The sequence below is a fragment of the Natrix helvetica genome, assembly GCF_964273705.1.
Source record: "Natrix helvetica genome assembly, chromosome: 1".
Lineage (NCBI taxonomy): Eukaryota > Metazoa > Chordata > Lepidosauria > Squamata > Natricidae > Natrix > Natrix helvetica.
The window spans coordinates 309958615-309982320 of record NC_138548.1 but is presented as its reverse complement, the minus strand read 5'-3'; the positions used below and the strand labels follow the sequence as shown (position 1 = coordinate 309982320).

Sequence of the window (23706 nt, the reverse complement as noted above, 5' to 3'; positions counted from 1 at the left end):
GAAGCGACCGAAGATCAGGCTGCGTCGCTCGCTCACTCGCCGGACTGCTGGCCGATAACATTTCTGCCTCCGCAGCTCCCGGACGCGGCCGGACGGAGGTAGCCAGAATGGCGCTGAGGCAGTCCGGTGGACGAGTGACCGAAGATCTCGCTGCCTCGCTCGCTCGTTCGCCCGCCGGACTGCTTCGGCGCCATTCTGGCTACCTCCGTCCATCCGCGCCCAGGAGCTGTGGAGGCAGAAATGTTATCGGCCTCCCGATGACGAAAGCAAGCGACTGGTTCGTCATCCGGAGGCGCCGACAACATTTCTGCCTCCGCAGCTCCCGGGCACGGCCGGACGGATGTATATAATATTATATATATATAGTATATAATATTATATACTATTATTCCATGAAGAGAGGTGAGGCCCTGCCTCCCTTGCCTCCACTGACCACACGTCACTGCCAATTTCGGTCTTTCACGGTGACATATTGTTACTGTGAAAGTCCGAAATCTCAGCGTAACGCTTTCCTTTGGCTTTTCAAATCGCGGTCCTGGAAACTACTCGTTCTAACCGCGCAGGATCGCAGGTTTTAAAAAAAAAAAAGCCCGCGAATAGAAGACGCTTAAAAGGAAGTGAGGAGCCGAGGTATTAGGGTAAGGGTATTAGGGTAAGGGTGTCGAGAGGATAAGGACATACACCAAGCGACTATGTGAATGTCGACATTCACCGGTGAATGTCGACATTCACCAGATTTCGGACTTTCATTCACTGGTGAATGTCGACATTCACCAGATTTCGGACTTTCACAGTAACATATACATGGAATAGTGCTGTGAAAGAATGCTGAAATACCAGAAGCTTCTGTATACCAGATGTTTTCTCTCTGTTGGTTATAGTTAAAATGAAGTAGTTTGAGTTAAAACTTTGGTTTTCAGATTTTGAACTCTGTCCAAATGACAGATTTTTACATTTGTAATTTAGCATTTATGTTTCAGTATTTGAGTTATCTGGATATAGTTCCACCTGTAAATGCAGGTTTGTAAAGTAAAACAATAGACCAGTTCTACAGAATTTGTTTTATTCCTGGCATTTTCATGGAAGTGCAAGGTCCACTTTTTTTTTGATCAACTTACTGTGTTTCCCCAAAAACAGGGTCAGGGTCCTATCTTCTTTTTAAAAAAAGTTTTATTGGTTTTTACAAATATTTTTGGGAAAAGGGTACATAAGTATGGAGAAAATTTTTGACAGCTACATCATACGGAAGGTGGTGCTTCCCCGGGATCTTACATCTCTCTCTTATTTTATATATATCAAAATATCATTGTTACATACATATTAGCAGTTTAGGTTTACTTCAAATTCTTTAACATCTTCAATCATACTTTATATCACTTCTAACCATTTTATTGTATTAACAATTGCAATGTACTTTTAATTCATTTCTGTGACCTAAGTCTCATTGCTGCCTCCTCTCCCCTGTCTGTTGGCTGAGCCATGGCTCCTCCCCCCTTCATATCTTGTGCACTGTCTCTTGTTTCATCTAGAAGGTTCTTGTGTTTTTCCATGACGGTTTCTGCCTCCACCACTGTATTAATTCTCACTCTACCACCCTCCCAGAAAATCAACAAGCCTTCTGGAACTAGCCATCTGAACCAGATATTTTTTTCATACAATTTTTTAGTTAAAAAGAAGAATTTCTTCCTCTTATCTCTTATTCTTTTTGGTATCTGTTTTAAAATGGTTATTTATTTATCCTTATATCTTAAAGGTTCCCCCCTTTGAGCCCCTAGAATCTCATCTCTTGTAGTCTTTCTAAAAATTTAACATGAACTTCCCTTGGAACATTGTGTGTTCTAGCATATGCTGAGTTAATTCTATATATCAGATCAATATCCCACCCTAGCTGTTGTTTATCTCTTTTAATATAATCTTCTAGCATTGTTATCATAGTCTCCCTTAAATCTTCACCCTCCATTTCAGGTATATTTTGAAATCTAAGAAAGAAAGACATCCTTTCAAATTCCATTTTTTTCATGTAGTTCTCAATTCCAGCATTTTTTTTTGTAGTGCCTTCACCTCTTCTCCCACCCCCACAGCACCCTCCTCCATGGCGTTTATTTTCTGACTATTTTGTAAAGTCTGTTGTTGATTCTCTCTGAGTTGTTCCTTTAAGTCTGCCAACTGCTTTTTAATTTCATCCTGTCCCTTTAAAAGTGTCTGGAACATTTGATGAAACATTTTGTGAGACTGCTGTTCCCCCTTGGAAGCTTTAGGTTGTAAAAAGGAAGATAGTTGGGGTCCTATCTTCTTTTGAGCCCCGAAATAAGCTCTTGGCCTTATTTTCAGGGAGGTCTTATTATTTTTGAGGTACAGGAGGTGGAGAGGGGGTCACCTCATGGCTGCTGCTGTGTTGCAATATTTTCGGAAAGGACTTATTTTGGGGGGAGGGCTTATTTTAGCACATGCACTCAAAAGCTCAATTAGGCTTATTATCCGGGGAGGTCTTATTTTCGGGGGAAACAGGGTAATGCTAATCCATTTCTGATAGGAATTGACCAAGATGCTTGTTGCCCAAAGCTGCCTAGACCAAACTGGCTCTCTGCCAATAGAATTTTGAATGCAAGCTGCAAACCATTTGAAGAAAAGCTTCTGAAAAATCTTACTGTTTCTCCATTTCTGAATCAAGAGTGGGCTTATATTACTTTATTCATTTTTATATCAAATTTAGAAACCATTGGAGGCAATCCTAAGGCATTGGCAATATACAGCCAATTTCTGAGTTAAGAATGCCTAATTTAAGAACAATCCCTGTATATGAACAGGCTGTCTGATTAAAAATGGCAAATGTATCCTTCTTCAAGCCAACAAGGTGATGAATCTGCATATTTTAAATATACAGCCTGTTTTCAGTGGTTCCTGAAGATGTTGGGTCAGTTTGAAGGACAATGCCGTCCTCCATTAATAGGCAGTACAAATTCGAACTTACATTGAGCTAAAGACAGATTTAGGAAATGGAAATTATTTGCTTGTACTTTGTTATGTCTATTATGTGGACTCCATTGCATCTGAACTACTCAATCCCTTGTTCCATGTTGGGATGGTTTTGAAGTTTGTTTTTGTTGTTGCGGGGCGGATGATGGAAGGTGAGAGGTTTAATCCTGCCCCTCTAGTGACTTTCTGGGGTTGTGAAAGACTGTTTGAGGCTGATGAAAGATGAAAGATTAGTTTCTCTTCTTCCAAATAAGATGCTGCTCTTAGAAGAAATCTGACAGGTATCTTGAAAGATTGCAGAATTGAGCATTTAGGTTTTCATATATGTGATACTTGCTAATTGGTGTCATTTTCATGTTTGATTCAGATTAAATGCTAAAACATGATTTTAATTAGGGATTAATGATTTAAGAGAAGGAATTAATCGAAACAATTTGTCATGAATTCTATTCTTCTACAATAAATATTGGGTGCAGAAAGTAAAGATAATATGCACATTATCAGTTTTTATTCAGGTAAAAAAGTATTAATTGGTTGAACATTATTGTATAGTCATATTCTTCTTAAATTATTAACTTTACTGCCAGGTGGAAAAGGAACCATGTTACTAAAACAACCCATTTTAGTTAAATTTGAGTTGAGATTTCTGTTTGTTCACTTTAAATATATGTAAGGCATGATACATGTAAAATGCAATGTTTATAAAGCGGCTTAACATTTTAATGTAAAACAATTATATGGCATTCATTATGGTTCGGTACATATAGGTCACAGCCTGGGAGTTCGTTGTGCTCTTATTAACTCCATATGAACACAAAACTGCTTATGCTTAAAATCATTTAAGTAAGATTTTTATAGGAACAGCTATTAAACATGGGTTGATGTATCTGAATCACTGCTTACATTGTCAATTAAAATGCAACTCAGGTAGGCAGGAAATTCAAGTATTTTATTTCTCATGCTAAATACTCACATAAAATTTAAATTAGATGTACAAATATTGTGTAAACAAGTCACATTATTATACCATTTCATGTGAAATAAAATTCTTCATCACTGAAAGATTATCCTAAATATACAAAAGTCCATATTCTACAAACTTGGTTCATAATTACAATATAAAGTGCCAACACAGCAAAACATCCATTCATCATAGCTGAAATTCTTAAAGCGGTAAAATAAAGTTTTCTTCTTGAGACATGAGACTTGGAATAAGGCAGGTCTCCAGTTCTTTCTGCTTCTGGAGGAGCCCCTGGAAAGATAAATGAATATGCTTTTACAAAACACTGAACCATTTTAAACAGCAGTCATAAATCTACACGCAACCTACAGTAGATAGCTGTAATAGTAAAGTTACCCTAGAAAAGAGTTATGCTAAACAGTTTTTAAAATATTTGCTTTATTAGGAAGTAAATTCTTCAGTCATGTAGAAAATGATGGCAATGAAATTTAAAGATAAGGTGCTTTTCCTGGAAGATAAAATTACATCTATGTTTAATTATCTCTTGGTACCCCTAACAAAGTAGATTGTAGATTCTGTACAAATATTCAATGTAACAAAACAAGATCAAGATTCCTTCTCACCGCAAGTTTAATTACAGAGCCTAAATGAACGAAAGAGAATTTCTCTCTCTGAGGAAACTGTCAATTAGATTTCAGGTGGAACAGCTATCATCATTCAGGATACTGACAGCATTTAGGAGACTGCGTTGCAGATAATGCCCTGTTAATATTGAGCTCTAGAGCAGTGTTTCTCAACCTTGGCAACTTGAAGATGTCCGGACTTCAACTCCCAGAATTCCCCAGCCAGCTGGCTGGGGAATTCTGGGAGTCGAAGTTCAGACATCTTCAAGTTGCCAAGGTTGAGAAACACTGCTCTAGAAGCAGATTGGGACTGCTCTACTATAACAGCATTCCTACCTGGTATGTTGAAACCTATTGATTTCCTCAGTGGGTGGTAGAATTTCTCAGACTTAAAGTGCTGAGAGATTTTAATATGCCTTCCTTGGTGGAAATGGGTCAGAGGCTGCCTAAGAGGTCATTGCCACCATGGCAAACATAGATATGAATCGTATCATTGACAGCTTGACACATGGAAGATTACAACACCTAACATTTTTCATTTGAGGACAGATGTGACGTGATCTAAGACTAAGATCACCTGTCCTTTTCATAGTTGGATCATGCTCTGATTGCTTTGCAACTGACTGGTGCTACCAACTTCCACAAGGAGATCCCATTTGATCAGTTTTCTCTAGGCATTTAAGGAATTCCTTGATTTTCAAAGAGTGTTTGAGGATCTTCCCAAAGCTCTAATGGCCAGTCCAGTTGATTTCATTTCCTCACTGGGAAAAAGGCCTTAGTGGCCTTGTCCTAAGCGGGCTCTTCCAGCTGTCCAATCCAAGGGAACTCTTTGGTAAACTCTGGATGATGAAGCAACAGAGGAAACACTCAGAAGGATGCTGGCGGAAAATTAATCATACCAAGCAGGAAAAGCCCAGGTTTCAGTCTAAATATTGATGAGCTGTTGTTACTACATCTGCAGAATTGTATCCAGCAGCCCATTTAAAGATCCCATTGAATGAACATAGCTAGAAAGAAAAGGGAGGCTATGAGGAATTTTCTACACATCTGGAAGAGAAGGTCACTTAGATCTGCTGAGAATTTGGTCTCAGCTGGACAGATCCCATAGAGAGGTGATGAACATATCTTGCAAGGTTATCTGGGAGAACTTTTAAGCAGATGACTTCTAAGGAAATTGACAGAATTCTATGCAAATGTAGACTACCTACATCTGGATCTCCATTCTCCCTGGTTGGTGAGATCTTCCAATAAGATGATACAAATATAAGTCTAGAAGTTGGTCATGAATCCTTTCTTCTGCAAGACTAATTGAATTTTTCCATCTTTCCTGACACACTTTTTGCCATGGATATGATCTAGAACAGGGGTGTGAAACTCGCGTCATCAAGTGATGTATCACGACTTTCCCCCCCTTCACTAAACTGTGCATGGGTGTGGCCAGAGTGTGGCACATCTGGGCTGCAGGCTTGACACCCTTATCGAGTATATTCAACAATGATGGAGTTAAGGATTCAATTAGAGATTAGGATGGGACCATGGCTTGATGTGTTATGTGAATACAGCTGTTACAAATTTAGATATTTCAAAGTTTAGAATATTGCTAAGCTTTAAAATACGACAACTAGACATTTCCAAAGAAATACAAAAGATGACATTAGATTCAATAATAAAGAATGGTTAGGCAAACTGAAATGGTCATCTCAAGTGGCAATATAGGATTGGTTTCACAGATTTTCTTTCCATCTCGTTATGAATTGACCTTGAATAAAAAAGAAACTATAAATATGTTCTCCACCTTTAGCTCTCCCAGTTTTGCATCAGAAATTGGTATGAGTTCCTAAAAAAATAAAATCTTAAAACCCAGCTGCAGGTAAATTTAATGAAGAAAAAATGGAGGTCAAACTAGGTTAACGAAAAGGTTTGTGATGATTTGAAAACAAAAAAAGGGCACATCAGACAATGGGAAGAAAGTGGGAGGTTACCAAATAAGAGACTCATCTGTACAGACTTCCAACTGTACAGATATATAAGAAAGATAAAGGCTAATGAGTTTGGGTTGTATCAAGAATGACAAAAAGATTCTTCAGGTGTATTCAAAACAACAATGAAGAAAAACAAATCAGGTATTAGTACTCAATGACAGTCACATTGAAAATACGTGTTCAAAAAATATGCAGCTTATTCAAAAACCACTCAAACTGCTTTGTAATCAATTCAGAGAAGGGATTGACTGCAACACTATCAAGTCCTCAGCCATGTTCTAGTCACCCTTTTTTACCTAATCTTCTCCATGAACAGTGGAAGGGAATGCTTATCCAATATCCAGCTGTATTAAAAAAAGGGAGGAGGGAAGAAAAATTAAATAGAAAGACATAAAAAAAAAACTATTCATTTTGGAAATGGGTGTAACTTTCCCAAGTTATAAACACCTGGAACGTTTTCATCTTGGCACTGGGACATCTGAAATTAACTTTGAATCATAATTGATTCCAACCAGAATAGGAATCAATAGTGTAATATGGTTGCAGCAAAGACCATTTTAGTTGCTGCCAGCAAAAATAAAACTTCCAAATGGCAGACTGGTTCAAAGAATACCGTAGGGATTCATTGCTGAAAATAACCCTATGATTGAAAAAACTGTTTAGCTTTGAAGTGAGATATGATAGCACTCTTCAAATACCTGAAAGGTCAAAGAAGGTCAAACCCTGTCCTCCATCATCCTAGCATGCAAGGCACAGAATTAGGGATTTAAGTTCTCAATGAATGTTAGAAAATAATCTATTGGCCACAGCAGTTAGACAGGAGAACAGACTATAAGGTGGTACATTCCTTTTTGTGGGATGTGCTGAAGCAGAGACTACATCTGTCAGGAATGCTCTAGTTGATTTTCCTACACTGAAAAAAGAGATAGACTTAATGAATACTCTTATCTTTTACCATTGCAGAACATTTCCATTAGACACATTTGTAATTTATCTTTCCCAGGTACATTTTTGTTTCCTGGATAAACAATAGTAACACAAATACTTAAGACAGAATAATGCTATTTACAGATGAGAAATAAATAACTGGAATAGGTTAGGCTGATAAATGGCATGGACAAAAATATAGAAGTATTAAAGAGGATATAAAAGTAATTCCATTGATCTATCCATCCATCTCACCTTATTTCCTTTTGAGGTAAGCTTTGCAAAATACAGAAGGACTAGATGAAGATTGTAATTACTCTATTTTTTTCTATACTGCATGAAAATAAGATGATTTACAAATATAGAGATGAAACAATAGAAATATGAATAGGTGATGGAGACCTGGGCATAAATATGTAGTTTGTTTCTTCAAAAAAAAATCAACATGAAAAGCCTGAGCATCTTTAATGAATGGATGCCACCAAAACAGCTAAAACAACAGTTGGATGGTACAATCACCGTAACAGCAACTAAGACTATTTCTACCATGCTTCAATCTAATATAAACAGAAAATGGAAACATCTGAAATAATAAATAAACTACACCATTTCTGGGAAAGTATGTAACAGAAGCAGCTTCAGATGTATTAGTTGCTTCTTTCTGCTCTGGATTTATGATGGCAAATGGAAATGAATTAACATTTCCACTTTCCATCATAAATGGGTATTCTGAAAGGCACTGCAAGAGAGGGAGTTATATTTATTAGAAGAGTAATGGAAGATTATCCTAGTTATTAATCAAAACATAATACTGACATTGAAAGAATATCTGAAGGACAGTGAAGAAGATGCACTGAATCTAGCACACCATGAAGTCTTACTGTACACTGGAGAGACCAAACTGGCCTACAAGAAAGACCAAATGAAGAATAGAAAAGAGACATGGCAAAGCAAAGTATTTACAAGTCTGGTACATTAAAAAATATAGCAGGCAAAGCAGATGACAACACCATTAACACTATCAAACAAGAACATCTGCCTATCCAAAGTTCTTGGGAAGGACTGGATAGGTGGATAAAAAGGCCAACTCCAGTCTAAACATCTGGCTGACTGCAATGAACAATAATAATAAGAATAGTGATATTCTCCTAAATGAAGGGACACATAATGTATCATTTTAAATATTAGGAATATCACCTTTATTATGGAAATATTTTTCAACATTAAAGAACAGAAACAATGTTTAAAATGAAAATTACTGGACATAATAAACATTTAGAAAGCATAAAAAGTTGCATATATACTGATATATTGATGTTGACAATTTGAAATTAATATGAAGACTCTTAACACATGTAATACAAGAACTTTTAAAAGTAGAAGACATTACTATAGTTCTATTCCTGCAAAAAGTCAGAAACACTTTTCCTGGGACTTGACTATTATATTAATCAAAAAGAGAGGCAAGAGGATTGTGACTGAGGCAAAACTGGGAGAGCTAAAGGTAAAAAACATTTATAATTTCTTTTTTATTCAAGAAGACTAACTCATAACAACAGGGAAAGAAAATTTGTGGAAGGAATTTCTACCAGTTTTTGGAACAAGGACACTGCATAGTTTTATTTGTAAGTATGTACTACAAAAGGGATTTCTTCAACAAATGGAGATCAATTTTAAATATTCAACCTCACTAATCATAGAAGAATGGTTGTGAATATAGTGTCTGTCTCCTAGTAAATATGCGATGGAATTCAATCTCCTCTCAGCTATGAATAATTTCTGCAGTTTGAGAGATAGAAACATGATTATAAATAAAAGGAACAGTTCTGTTATGTCCAGGAGTTTGAAGCAATTTTCTTCCCAATTTGCCTGACGCTAAATCTCATATTTTTATGAAAGCTTTAGAAAAGTTAATCAGAAGCAGCATATATGAATTATGTAGAAGCACATTACATGTAAACATATTATAATAACCGATTAATGAAAAAAAATGTCCTTTTTTTTTTACAAGTTGGAAACATTGCAATCTTAAGAATGAAAAATTCAACACAAATGATCAATGGTAAACAATGCGATATCAGTGGACTTTATGAAAAAGTCAACAGCAAGTTTACTACACTGAAGTCAATTATTACCTCTCGCAGCTCTGAAAGTCCTTTGAGTATGGCTTGCTGCCTGTCTCTCACCATATTAGGATTAAAAAGAGGATCCCTTATGTGATCAGAGCTAAAAGCCTGCCGTGGTTGATGGTAAGTATCTAAAGATAAATATAGATACAATTAATTGTACTGTAAACAGTTATTGTCATTTTTAATATTGTGCATGAATAAATTATAATATGTCTTAGCTTGAAATTTTTGTGGAAGAGAATTCATATATAGCCTTCTAAATAATTTAGTTTACTTTTAGCCAATCTCAAAAAAAGTTTCAAAGAAGCAGTATTCTACATGTACTGATAGAACAGCAATAACAATAGCACTTAGACTTATATACCACTTTGCAGTGCTTTACAGCACTCTCTAACAGGTTTACAGAGTTCAAATATTGCCCCCGACAATCTGGCTCCTCATTTTCCTGACCTCGGAAAGATGGAAGGTTGAGTTAACTTTGAACTCCTGGCAGTGGGCAGAGTTAGCCTGCAATACTGAATTTTAACCATTGCGCCACCAGGGCTCAACATGAGATCTATGTGGTTAACTGTTAGTGACCCCATGGATAAATTTTCTCTTTCAACATCTGATTACAAATTGAATATATTTATGTTTAGATTGATAGGTTTAAAGTTAATAATTTTCTCTTAAACAAATATTTCATTTTGTTCAAGTACTGAATTAAAACAGCACTGTAGAACAAAGCAGTACATTAAAAACTTTATTCAATAACCATAAGCATTTCTTGAACTCTTTACTGCAATACCGTTCAGCTCTTGGTACTGTGGTTCATGCGTGGAGGGCCTAGTCAAGGGTGCATCTGGATCAAGGTAATATATTTCATTTGTTCGCACATAAGGAACAAAATGAGATGAAAGAGGCCTTTCAGCTTCAGCAGTTGGAAGAGGCCTTTCATTCTGATGCTGATCTGTAGAAATACTCTTTGGGCTTCCATTTTTGCCGTTATGAACTGGGAAATCAGAGGTCTTTAGTTGTTGCTGTAATCTGTTTTTAACTGCTGGAACAGGTGGAGAGTCAGATCTGTTTAAAACAAACAATCAAGCTGCAGAAAATAATCTCAACCAGAGCTTTCTTCATTTTATCAATCTACTATTAATTTCTGCTTATATTTAAATGCAATCTTGAAAATGCAGATCTTCCACATGAACAGTCTTTATTTCGTTTATGGGTAATCCAAAAGAGCTATGAGTGAAGATGAAGTTGTTTGATATTTGATATAACAAAAACTCATGTACTCTTGATTTCTCAGTGCAATTCCCTCCCCTAAAACTTGGGAATTTATGCTAATTTTACTTTTAAATACAATGTCATAATATTTAAGCACTTGATTATATGTAAACACAGACACAAAACCAATACTTTACTAGAGAAAGACATGCTAATACCAACCTTTGGTCAAATAATTTTTTTGAGAATTGTTCTTCCTAAAATAAGACCAAAATAAACAAAGTTATTTTCACCACACTGTATTTTATAATGAACCCTTATTTTTAGCACTCTGCTAATAGCTATGCTGCAGGCAATGAGATGAATAAATTCACATTTATTTATACTAAATGTATTCTTGGAGTCTGGGACAAACCAGATCTCTACAGGTAGTACAGTAGTTAATGATGGTATCTGGGACTGGAATTGCTGTCACTAAATGACAGTCGTAAATAAAGATGTCATGTGACTGCACTGCTTAGCAACAATCCTGGCTGCCATTGTTAAGAAAATAATTGTTAAGCAAGATGTCACGTAACTGTCATTTGCAACCTCCTGCTGACTTTCCCATTGAGTTTGCTTGCCAGAAATTGGAAAATAAGGTTACAAATGACAACCATGTCTGTGAGACACTGTTGATGGCTGGAACTCTGAAGACCGGTCATAATTACCACTCATTCAGAGCAGGTTTGAATGGTCAATGGTGGTTACCCATGGCCCTCCTGTACCTCTAGACCATGGGTGTCAAACTCGATCCCATCACGGGCCGGATCGTGATGTTTTTTTGCCTTTGCAGAGCCGGGATGGGTGTGGCCTGTGCGTGATGTATCCGGCCCGAGGACCGCCATTGACAGGTCTGCTCTAGACTGATGCAGAGTTTTAGAAGGATTCCAATATTAATTCAATTTATATAAATAAATAATAATGAAAATTCTAATACCAAATAAAGATGCTCAAATTTCTTCACCTAAATTGTCCCATGATGCTGATGCTTTATATTTTCAGATTTTCCACTTTAAAACTAGACCTTTATTTTACAGCCTATGAGAATGTTTTTTTCTCCAACATTATTCACTTTGGGATGATTAGAAGGAAATTTGTCATAGCAGAGACAACTGAGATTGTCTTTTCAAGCTTTGAAAGCTGCCAGGTATATTTGGTCAGTTAAATTAAACTAACTTTAACTATTAAATTAAGTGGTTAACTTTTGGTCTAAATCCACGTGAGAAATTTGATCTGAACCTAATTTGAAGACAGAGGATAAACTGTTTTATTGGAAGTTTGGGGCCAAACAAGAGATAAATACCTTTACACCAGTTTATGGATAATGCTCACTTTAAAGATTTCAGACTACGCTGAGTATAAATAAATTAGCTAAATTATCGGCTTGGCAATACATATAATGAAAACATATATTGATCAAACAATATAATCTAGATACTTTAGCAGTTTCAGAGATACTTGGAATTCTAAAATCTCTCTCTGAGACACTGTATTTGAAGTGAAATCAGTAATACAATTTTATTCAAAACAAAAAATGTGATGAAGGTAAACATTGGTCATATGTTTGAAATGTGGAACGAGAAATTCAAATATCCAACTTCAGAAAATAAATGGGTCCAAATTTCAAGAAGCATAAAAAATATATCTAAAGAATCAATTAAATTCAACAGAAAATGAAGTGTGTATTAAGAACCCTGGCTCTACTGACCATACATGGGGGAAAATATTCCTGATGTTAACGCCTTCAAGATTTATCCCTCTATCAATGTTTTAAAAGTGTACTAGCCGATAACCGGACATTGCCCCGTATTTATTTATAGGGAGAAAATATCCAGACCCAAAGTAATTACTAATGTTGGATTTTCTCCCTTATCAGAGGGAGCACCTTTGTGGAGTACTGTGAAGCCGTCACCATGGCAACTCCACTGCGCTGCACAGTAGAAGCCGTTTTATGGCAGTACAGTAGAAACCATTTTAAGGAACAACAGGCTGCCTCTTAACAGAACACTCGCACCAACTTTTTTACTTTACTTTTATTTAGACTTTTATACCGCCCCCTCTCCCCAAAGGGACCAAGGGGCTTTAGGGGTGTCTTACCCTCACAGTATTTGTTTCCAGAGAGTAAACCATCTGTGTACCAAGTTTGATTGAAATTGCTCGAGGTGTTCCAGAGTTATGCTGGAACACACACACACAACTGTTTTAAAATTATATATATATAATATAGTATATATATATATAGTAAAAATAAGAAAATGCAACAATGCATTTCTATGTGTTCTGGATTAGATAAATATAAGGACTGAATTAATTTTATTATACTAATATATTGCTCTTTTTTCTTCTTTTAATCACTGTAGTTTCATATATGAGAACAGGAAGAAGAGGACGAAGAAGAAGAGGTGTTGGTGTAATGTAGCACCAGTAGCATACTTAGCACTGGACAGCAGCATACATCATTCTTAGAAATACTTCTGAGGTTGAGCTGGAGGAATTTGCATTTTTTAATTAGTTTTTATCCAACCTTCATTACTTCATAGGTAAATCAAGATAAATCAACATACATAATATCCTTTCTCTTCCTATTTTCCCCACAACAGCAGCCTAATAGGATTGGTTGGGCTGAGGGAGTGTGACTAGCCAAAAGTCACCTAGCCAGCTTTCATGTCTGAGACAGAACGAGAATTCACAGTCCTTTTAGCTGCTGCCTTAACTATGGCACCAAACTGGCTCTATTATTTTGTTCTTCTCAAAAAATGTAATTCAATTATTTATAGCTGATTTTGTGGTATTTTCAATTACTCTCCATTTCTCAGTGTGTAACAGTCAATTGGCAGCAATGCCTCAGACAGAATGTCTATACAGAGAGTGGTAAGGACAGTCAAGAAGATTATAGGAAGCTCACTTCCTGTTATTCAGGATACTGCTCGTAAGGACTATGTGCTTAGAGCTCAAAGCATTGTCAGAGACCCCACACACCCACTTCACGGTCTGTTTCTGTTGCTGCCCTCTGGGAGGAGGTTTCGAAGTATTTCTAGCAGGACCATCAGATTCTGTAACAGCTTTGTTCCCTATGCCACCTGTCTGGTAAACTTGCAAGATTTGTTTTTCTCACTATGTACATGTATACATTCAAACTAGTCTGTGTTGTTTCTTCGTGTCATATAATATATGTGGGTATATGCATAATTTTGTATTTATTTAGTCATGTTTATGTAGTGTATATTGGAGGTGGTGACTTTTGAGAGTTGTATGCAACAAAATTTCATTTTAAGGTATGCCAATTAGTGTACATTTGAAGTGACAATAGATTCTGTTCTGTTCTATTCTATTTCACCACTGCTGCAAGTATTTATACTTGTCTGAGGCAATGGTTTATGATTAGGCCATTCTCACATTTTGAAGGCACTTACTTTACTTTTGACCTCATCTTCCTGGTGAGGTGAGAGGGCTCTATCTGGAGAAACACTTTTTTTCTTGCAAAGATTACCAGGGCTGTTTCTTTCAACCAACTGAAGCAGTGCCATTTGTCGCTGTGCTTTCTTTTCTTCCCTCTGCTTTTGCTGGAGTCTGGGATATTTCTCAGAGGCCGGAATGTATCTTTTGCAAGGTTTGTTTATGTTCCAGTCCATCTTTTTCCCATTTTTCCCCACTGCCTTGGGATGTTTCTGCTTTGGGGAACACTGTTCATAGCGACTGCAACAGCTGATAATATTCTCTTTTTCTGAAATCCTTTTATCTAGATATTGTGCTTCTTTCTTGCTTCTTTTATTGCTGAGGTCCATTATGTATTCTACAGCAACATCTGGAGTTGCACAGTCCATTCTTCCTTCCCCTGCTGGCGTAGGAGAAATTTCAGAATCGGTGGGAAAATCAGTGATTGCAAACTCTAGCAAAAAAAAAAAAGTAAGTTTAAATAATTCCTTCAATATATTTACTCAAACATCACTCATAATAATTAACACTACTCTTAAACTTTTTACTCTGAATACCAGCTAAGAAAAAAAAACCGCTGACGCCATTTTCTTTGTAAAAGACTTATCATCTCTGAATTCAGACAAATGGGACCTAAAAAGCCACCAAAGGGCAAGTCATTTTCAGCTCCTGCCTCTGCAATCTCCAGTCCAACCATGCAGCAGACCAAAATTACTTCATTGTTACAAAAAGAAGAGGCTGGAGAGAGCTCAAAAGAATTATCTGTCAACCAAATGTTTCAGGAAATTACGAGGAGTCAAAACGAACTGAAGAAGGAGGTGGCAGATCTCAAAGGCGAACTCAGAGGGGTACAACATCATACTACAGAAAATAAACAGAGAATTGTGGTGTTGGAGGAGGGGACAGCTGGGCTGGAAAAAGAGTTTAAGGCAGTCCGGAAGGGAAATTTAGACCTGGATAACCTTATGGGAAAAAAAATCAGCATTAGTAAAAAAAAATTTAAAACTGGGAATGTTTATTCAAATTCTTAAAGTGATCTCATCCAAAGTGAGTATATGACCACTAAATCCAATGGAAATCAGCTCCAATATGATATTGTAGTGAGAGTTGCATTATATTGGTAATAAATCTAGTCTAACATAGTTTCCCTTATAGAACTGGCAAAGCAACATTTCCTTCCAGGGGAAAAAAACACTGTATTATTATTCTGTATTTCACATTGTGATATATTATTGCGTATGAAATGATTTTTGTTTTGATTAGTTCCCTCACAGTTGGTTTTTCTAATGCATTCTGTGATGTACTTTTGTCTGTACACTGCTTTGTCTCATTCTATTTTGACTGTTTATACATTGAAAGAAACAAATAAAGGCTTGTGAGATTTTAAAACATCACAACATACCCTAAGATCCCTTACATTCTGTGTTCATGACAAGTGTGATTATCCCTGCCTAGTTACAACAGGATCTACTTTATCTTGTCTTTTACAATTTGTCCAGAGCGTGGGCTTATTTCCTTGAACATTCAGATCGCGCTGACACACAGTGATTTAGTTCTTTTATTGTTTGTGGTTTTTATTTGGCCTTGCTACTGAGGCTTGCAGTAAGAGTCATTGACTTAAAGTCTTTTATAATTCTTCTTTTACATTTTATGAAAGAGTAATTTTCCATCCATTCGCACAGGAAATACATACGAATTCAAGCTGGTCTACATACGAATTCAAGCTGAAAAGAGTACAGGTTTTCTCTAGGAGCCATTGTAATTGATGAAAAGGGAGGGAGGTGGATTGTGTACAAGTTATCCAATGTGAGCGATTGAGAGATGGCTCCTTCAGGAGGGGTTACACAACTGCTTTAATGGCAGGGGTTACCTTCCCAAGTTTCAGCCGTCACCCTTTATCCAACTGCCCCAAAGGAGACAGGTGGGGCACAAATCCAATCCAGAGCAGGAAGGACTCATGCTAAGGGAACCCTATCTACTTCCTCAGTTTCTACAAACTTGGAAAAATTCCAGATGCTCTCTCGAACGTTTCTCAAATCATCTCAGCAGACTGTCCAGCTCCGAACAAATGCACAATATTTTGTTAGCTACAAAATCTGCAAAAGTGTCCCAGTAATGTGTGTGCCTGTTACACTTAGCAAAAGGGTATATGGGTAATGCCCTGAACAAGAGTCTGCCAAAGGCAATATAGGGTGGAGAAATACGTAAAGAAAAAGTTGCACAATGAATTAATGTACCTGTCTGCACAGCTGTGTCTTTCTGAGGAGAGAAATTAGTTTTCTTTCTCTCATTTATTTCATTGTTAGTCTCTGAAAAACAGTGCTTCTGATCATCAAGAGTCTCTAAAATCCCATTCAAGTCAGAGTAATCATTCTCCTTTGTTGCATCACCTAAAGAGGAAAAAAGTCAAAGAATACTCCAACTCTATATACTTAACATCAGTTTAATGCTGAATTCAAACCTTTGTTTTTGTCAATACTTTTAACATAAATACTACTTAGTAAGGTAGGTGGTGGAGTAGGAAGAAGGAAATTATATATGTGCATGGGCATTAATTAACATGCATACTTATGAAAATACCACCCCAATATCAGTCTCTTCAAACGAAAAAGATGGGCCAATATATCCTGTTTCACTGAAAATAAGACCTGGTCTTATTTTTTTGTCTCTCTCCAAAAAACCCACATTGTTTATTTTTGGGAAAACATGGTATCAGGGTGATCAGAGGCAGCAAGCACATGGGGCCAGACGCTGTCTGGCAATAGCAGCAGCCCACCAGCCCGTTGGTTGGTGCAATATGGGGTTGCACAGCAACCGGACGCGCTCCACAGGCCACTGGAAAGCTGATAGTTGCTGGGATAGAGTGGCCGGCCGGCCGTGAGAGGCTCATCTTCACGCGGTGGCACCGGCAGCAGAAAGAGGCAGAGGTGCGGGGGCAAGGCAGGTGATCCTGATGCACTGTGCGGGCCGCAGACAAGCCAAGAGACAGTGGGATGGAGCGGGCAGGTGGCTGTGGGAGCTTGTCTTCACGCAGTGGCACTGGCAGCAGGTGGAGGCAGAGGCACGGGGGAAAGGCAGACGATCCCGATGTGTCGTGCCTCTTAGCTTGCCTGTAGCCTGTGCGACGTGTTGGGATCGCTTCCAACCCATGACTCTGCCTCCGCCTGCTGCCACTGCACAAAGACGAGCCTCATGTGGCCGCCAGCAGCTCATTCACTCTAGGCTTTCCCATGGCCTGTGCGATGCAGCTAGTATCTTCGCCGCTTCCAATGCTGGCCATGCCCACCCACACAAACCCCTGGCTGATGACCTTAACTGGGAATCATTTTTGGGGTAGAGCTTATATTAGGATTAGAATTATTTTGGGGGTAGAGCTTATATTAGGAGCATGCTTTAAAAAGGCTAGGTTAGCTCTTATTTTCAGGGAAACACAGTACATATTACAAGAAATCAGCATTTAAAAAAAAACAGCATATGTGTAAAAGAAAAGAATTCGATAAAAATATACAGAAGTATATTATAAAAAGAAAAATTGAGGAGAAAAAGTGAGGTGGTGCTATATTGAAAAAGCGTAATATTCTGGTTACACGCATTTAAATTTAGTTATAATACAGCATAAAGAAGAGACTGTATTCAAAGTGTTTTCCAAAACATTTTCAAAAATCTGCTGTTGGGAAATCTTTTAATATGTATTCTAAAGAAGTTTCTCACATCAAGGAACATGGAAACGTATTTTAATTCATCCCTGTGTTATTTTTAAGTATGATACTAACCGCCACCAAGGTTCTTCTGCAGTTTTGAAGTGTCATGTCCTTTCTGAGTCAAATTTTTAATCCGCTGTTCTTGCTTTAATCTTTGAGCTAATTCTTGAGCTCTCTGCATTGTTTGATACAACTCTTTTGTTTTAAGGGTCATGATTTCCTAATAGGATGAAAAAAGTTATAGATGCTCAGCAAGAGTACTGTAAAAATAAACACTAAACCTGTTTAAAACACTGTATGTTTTTTTGCATATTATAAGATTTTCAAAGGAGAAATCTGTATGAGTATCTGAAAGAGATAAAGTATTTCTTAAGATGTTTCTAACGCGATGCTGCCAAGGGAGGAAGAAGGTAAATAGCAATCAGAAGTGACAAAGGGACAAACAGACAGAACTGAGAAACTAAGTGAAATAAATATATCAGAGCATTACCTTGGGCATGGCAATAAACCTCTCTCTACAAATGCACATACACATCATGAGCTTAGCAACAGAAGATTCAAGGAAGGGGTAAGTTGTTTTTATTACAAATATGGAAGATGCTTTTACAATACAAAACATCACCTACTACAAAATCTAGAAATCTAGCCATATTTATTAGTCAGTGCCAGGGTTCAAATTCTGCTCTTTCTCTTGACCATAAGTAGTAATGGATTTTTGTCATCTATTTTTAAGCCTTGAATGTTGCAGATTTTTTTTGCTAAATTTTGTTTGGGCTTAATTCTGGCCTTGCTAGATTTCAGCCCTCAGTGAAGAAGCAAATGGGGGCAAAAATAAAAATGAAAAATTCAGAAATATCTTGTTGCTTGAATAAGGCTTAAGTGGACATTTTTCAATTTCAGCTAATTTTTGATATTTCTTCAGTCTGAGGGTAAATAAACCCAGCTTAAATAAAAACCTGACAGGCAGGCATACACCGTTTTGCCCAATCTTATGGGGATTTCTTAATAATTTTTAAAAATCTCTCCAATCCCAGCAATTTCATTAGACTTTATCATAAAGTATCTTCAGAGCTATAAAGCCATTGAAACAGAACCTTTCCCTTCAATATGCTTTTTAATAAACAGAAAGCTCTCATCTGCACCAAATATCACTTATTTGAGGCTGGTGTGGATTGATAGTTTATTGCCATGGAACATGTGAATGTTTACCTGTTTTTGTTTCTGCTTTAGCAGGTCTTCTTCAAACTGTTTCTTCATCAATTCATGTTCTCTAGCAAGCCGGCACTCTTCTTCTTGTTCTTCAAGTCTTCTTTGTTCCTCTTCTATCTGTTTCTTTTTTCGCTTTTCTTCCACTTGAGCCATTATAGCTTTCTAGAAAACCAAATTTATAACACGTTTTAATCTACACTAAAAGCTTCTATCTTCCTATCTTCTTAATTTGTTTTGCTTAGGTATCTTTCTTCTTCTTTTTTGACTCTGAGTCATTAAAACTTTGTATCGGTCTTTGGTATAACTGGTTTAACATACAGTATATACAGAAAAACATACAGGGTGGGCTGCTACGGGTTTGCCCAGGTTCGGGAGAACTCATAGCTAACATTATGGCCAGTTCGGAAAACCTCCAAATCTCCCACTTGGCTGGCCCCGCCTATCCCACCCCTCCCAGGTGTCTTCACGCAGCCCGTTTTGGATGCAAGATAAGTGCAGGACCCGTGCACAGGCTTGGGGAGGGGGAAAACAGGCCTCCTGGAAGTTCTGGAAGGGCTTGTTTCCAGCCTCTGGAGCCCAAAGGCGGCAGTTTTTGCCCACCCAGAGGCTCAAGGAAAGCCCCCGGAGCCTGGGGAAGGCGAGAACACCCCACCGCCGTGGTGCTGGAGGCCGATAGCCACACTCACCCTGGCCACACCCACCCAGCAACCGGGCAGAGAACCCGTTGCTGAAATTTTGGAAGCCTACTCCTGAAAACATACAGTAAAGCTACTGGGACTCAAAAATTGCTGCATTCAATTGAAAGGCTTCTCCAATTCAAGCAAGCTTAGAAGAGGTTTCTCAAAAAGGAAATCAAGAGCAGCAGCTGGGAGATGGTGTTTTCTACTGCTGACAACACTTACCATCGTTTTGTTTAGGACAATTTCTGCTTTAAATGGATGCATGAGAAAAGGGTCAAGTGATGGTTCACTCATGCGCTGGTGACGTCTCGCTTGGACTACTGTAACGCTCTCTACATGGGGCTTCCCTTGAAATGCACCCGGAGGCTACAGTTGGTCCAGAACGCAGCAGCGCGGGTAATTATGGGGAGTACTAGGTACTCCCATGTGACACCATTCCTGCGCGAGCTGCACTGGCTTCCTGTGGTCTATCAGGTGCGTTTCAAGGTTTTGATAACAATCTTTAAAGCGCTCCATGGCTTAGGACCTAGTTACTTGCGGGATCGTATTCTGCCCCATACATCCCTGCGACCAATCCGCTCGCACAGAGAGGGCCTCCTCCAGGTGCCGTCCACCAGACAGTGTTGAGGGGCGGCGCCTAGGAGTAGAGCCTTCTCTGTGGCGGGCCCAGCCCTGTGGAATGACCTCCCCCCGGATATTAGGAATACCTCTGACCTCCGCTCCTTTCGTGTAAAGCTCAAGACCCACCTTTTTCAAGTTGCTGGCCTGGCTCAACTTTGATCCAACTATATCGCTCCTGACGGGTTTTTTATTTGGGGTATTTTAATTGCATTCAATTTATTTAGGGGTTTTTAAACATTGTGTTTTTACTTGTTTTTATCTATCAGTTCACCTCCTCCTTGTATATGTCGTATATATGTCTTGGTATATGTTTTGTTATATGTATGTCGATATATTTATTTCCTATGTTTTGTTGTACGCCGCCCCGAGTCCTTCGGGAGAGGGTGCGGCTAAGAAATAAATATTTATTATTATTATTATTATTATTATTACAAATAAACAACAAAAAGATTATGAAGTCATAGGTCTCAAAATGTACCTCCATTCTTAAAATTATAAAAACTCTGACACCACCTGGCTCCCTTAAAAATTCAAAGAAGAAATGATACAGATAAGAGATTTGAAATGTATCTGTCATAAATAAACTTATTTAAAAATAATTAGTTTTGGGTTGAGAAAAGCTGTGTCATGGTCCTAATCACATTCTAAACTTCATTCCATTGGCACAGTTCACGTTACTTGTTCCATTTGTGGTTTTTTAAAAATCCAGTGCTAATGCTTTCTCTACTTATGGAAAAACATAGATCAATAAACTAGAAGGTAACGTTGTAGTAATTTTACCTGATGTTCTAATTGTTTTTGGCGTCGTCTTCCTCGTTCCTCAATCTGAGCAGGATCCAGAAGAGCAGTCATTGAACGGAGGAAACTATCAGCACAGGGGAATTTGGAAAGACATGTAATTAAACAAACTGTAGCTCTTTGTCACAAAACACCACATCTTTTCCTAGAATCTTCCATCCTCCTACGCCCTCCACCCTTCAATATTTTCCAGGGTCACTTTTTCACTTTTAACTAGGGGACTGAGAGATCTGAATTAAATTATAGGAGGCCTAGATGTACATAAAATTGTTAGAAATCAACAGATAAAGAAACAGAGATAAGGTTAGCAAAAATAAAACTACATTCACTGAACAAAGCGGTTCTGGAAAAAAAAAAACTGCCTATATTTTCCCTCTCACAAATTTACCTTACTGATTTCAAGTTTCCTAGGACTTTTCAGTAGAGACTATATACTTGCCTCAATCAGAAAATTCAATTCTATAGTCCTTGTTACCCTAACAAATTGCAGCCAGCTCTGAGTGGAGAAAAATAAACTTCTAATTTCCTTTCCCAGTTTGAATTTTCTCCAAGAGAAGATGGAAAAATACAATGAAATGCTGGATTTACCAGCTACTTACAACCCCCTTAATACATAAACATTCAAAAGTATTGCAAAAAGGTCCTGTGACATTTCAGGAGACTAGCTATTATATTGAAAATAATTTCACACAAGTAGCTTTATTCTCTAAAAAGTATATATTTCTTGAGACAAATCTCAAGAAAAAAAGATATTCTACAGTTATGCACATAGAGTTGCAAGTACAAGTAAAATTAATTTATTGAAAGAACAGTTGTATAGGTTATGCTAATTAATGCCAGATTGGAACCTGGAAGGAAAAGTTTAAGCAGTCACCTGGCTTTTTGATTTGGCTCCGAAATATAGTTTCCAATTGCTTTTCCTGGAATCTCTATTTCTGTAGGTGTGAGACAAGACAAAGCTGAAGATGAACAAGCTGTATTGTCCTGGGAGAACTGCATGGTCTCAGGGGTCTTTTCATACGTTGTATTTAAAGGATATTGTGTAAATGAATTCACATGATTCTTGAAAGAATCAAAATGTATTGTCCATTTGTCATGCTCTTCACCCTAAAGAAATACAAAGAAAATAATATTTAAATATATGTCCATATTTTCTTTTATGAACCTCAAACAAAAGTGTTAGGGGCACAACAGAATCACAGAACAGGGTGCTTAGCGGTTTAGACTGAAGTTTATAAACTTTCTTAAATGTTGGCCTAGGATGAAGTCAGAGGTGGAAGATTATGTAAAAAGCTGTGCTACTTGTGCAACAATGAAAACATGACCGGGGAACCCCCCTGGACTACTACAATGAGTGGCCAGCCCTAGCTGACCATGGGAAGAGATCGCAATGGACTTCATTGTCGAACTCCCAGACAGCAGTGGAAAGAGTAATCTGGACAGTTATTGATTTGTTTTCCAAGCAGGCGCATTTCATTGCTTGCTCAGGGCAGCCATCCTCAAAGAAATTAGGCGGTCACTTTGGATTCCTAAAAACGCTCCACCTGGCCAGGCATCAAGAATAGGGGTCAGCCCTATTCCTTAGGCACCTGCAAGAATTTATCAATATACATAAATAGGAAGACCAAGCCAGGACCCCACAAATCTAAATCAGATTTCAGAAGTGCCACTGGGAACTTTCACTTATCAATTGTTCCCTAAACTTGGGAGGTCTCTGAAATGGTGGCGGGATGCCAGTCAGGAAGATGCTCTGAGATTATGGGCAAGAGATCTGAATCTCTAGAGTGGATATTAAACAGGGCCATAGAAATATGCATCCCATCTTGAATGGGACTGAATACTCAATCTAGGGGAACTATTTGATAACATGCCACTAAAACACTGGGACTTTTGATATGGATTGTGCCAATTTCTTCCAAACAGCCTTTTATATTTCCACTTTTCTCTTTTTCCATAGGGCTATATAGTCTGGGCTATAGGACACAGATATAAAGTAAGTTCATTAGGTAGCTTAAAGGTTGTGGATGCTCCAACACATCTGATTAGCTGTGAGGCAGACTTCGTTGAACCAAGGAGCAAGGGGATTAGGATTATATTCTGGACAATATAATATTACATCTCAAAAATTCCACCGAAATATATTAAAGGCATCCTTCACGCCAAGCAAGGACTGTTTTGAGTTCAGGAATGTTTGATATATTGACAAATTGTTGAGAAGCATTTGTAGATTTCACTGGACCATTTATTTTGAGGGTTCTTGAACTGAGTAGCCAGGGTTCAAATTTTCTTTGCTAAGTGGAATCCTTATTTTCACTGGGCAATTTGAACATGCAAGTTTTGTACTTCGGTTGCTATAATTCCGTTTTCTAAGAAAACAGCTGGATAAATATTTTTATTAGACCTTCCATTTTTC

At 37.7% G+C, this 23706-nt stretch overlaps 1 protein-coding gene across 1 annotated transcript in view; it reads right to left on the bottom strand.

Annotated features, from left to right (window-relative positions):
- Positions 1-3904: 3904 nt before the first annotated feature.
- Positions 3905-23706, bottom strand: part of CCDC66 (coiled-coil domain containing 66) — a 36471-nt gene continuing 16669 nt past the window's right edge. Inside the window, exons 10-19 of the mRNA XM_081939576.1 lie at positions 22168-22400; positions 21276-21360; positions 19195-19356; positions 18058-18205; positions 16522-16674; positions 14263-14738; positions 11030-11064; positions 10386-10660; positions 9605-9726; positions 3905-4228 (exon numbers count right to left, since the gene is read on the bottom strand). Of these exons, the coding sequence (XP_081795702.1) occupies positions 4142-4228; positions 9605-9726; positions 10386-10660; positions 11030-11064; positions 14263-14738; positions 16522-16674; positions 18058-18205; positions 19195-19356; positions 21276-21360; positions 22168-22400 (1776 nt within the window). The 3' untranslated portion in view covers positions 3905-4141. The remainder of the gene's footprint in view (positions 4229-9604; positions 9727-10385; positions 10661-11029; positions 11065-14262; positions 14739-16521; positions 16675-18057; positions 18206-19194; positions 19357-21275; positions 21361-22167; positions 22401-23706) is intronic.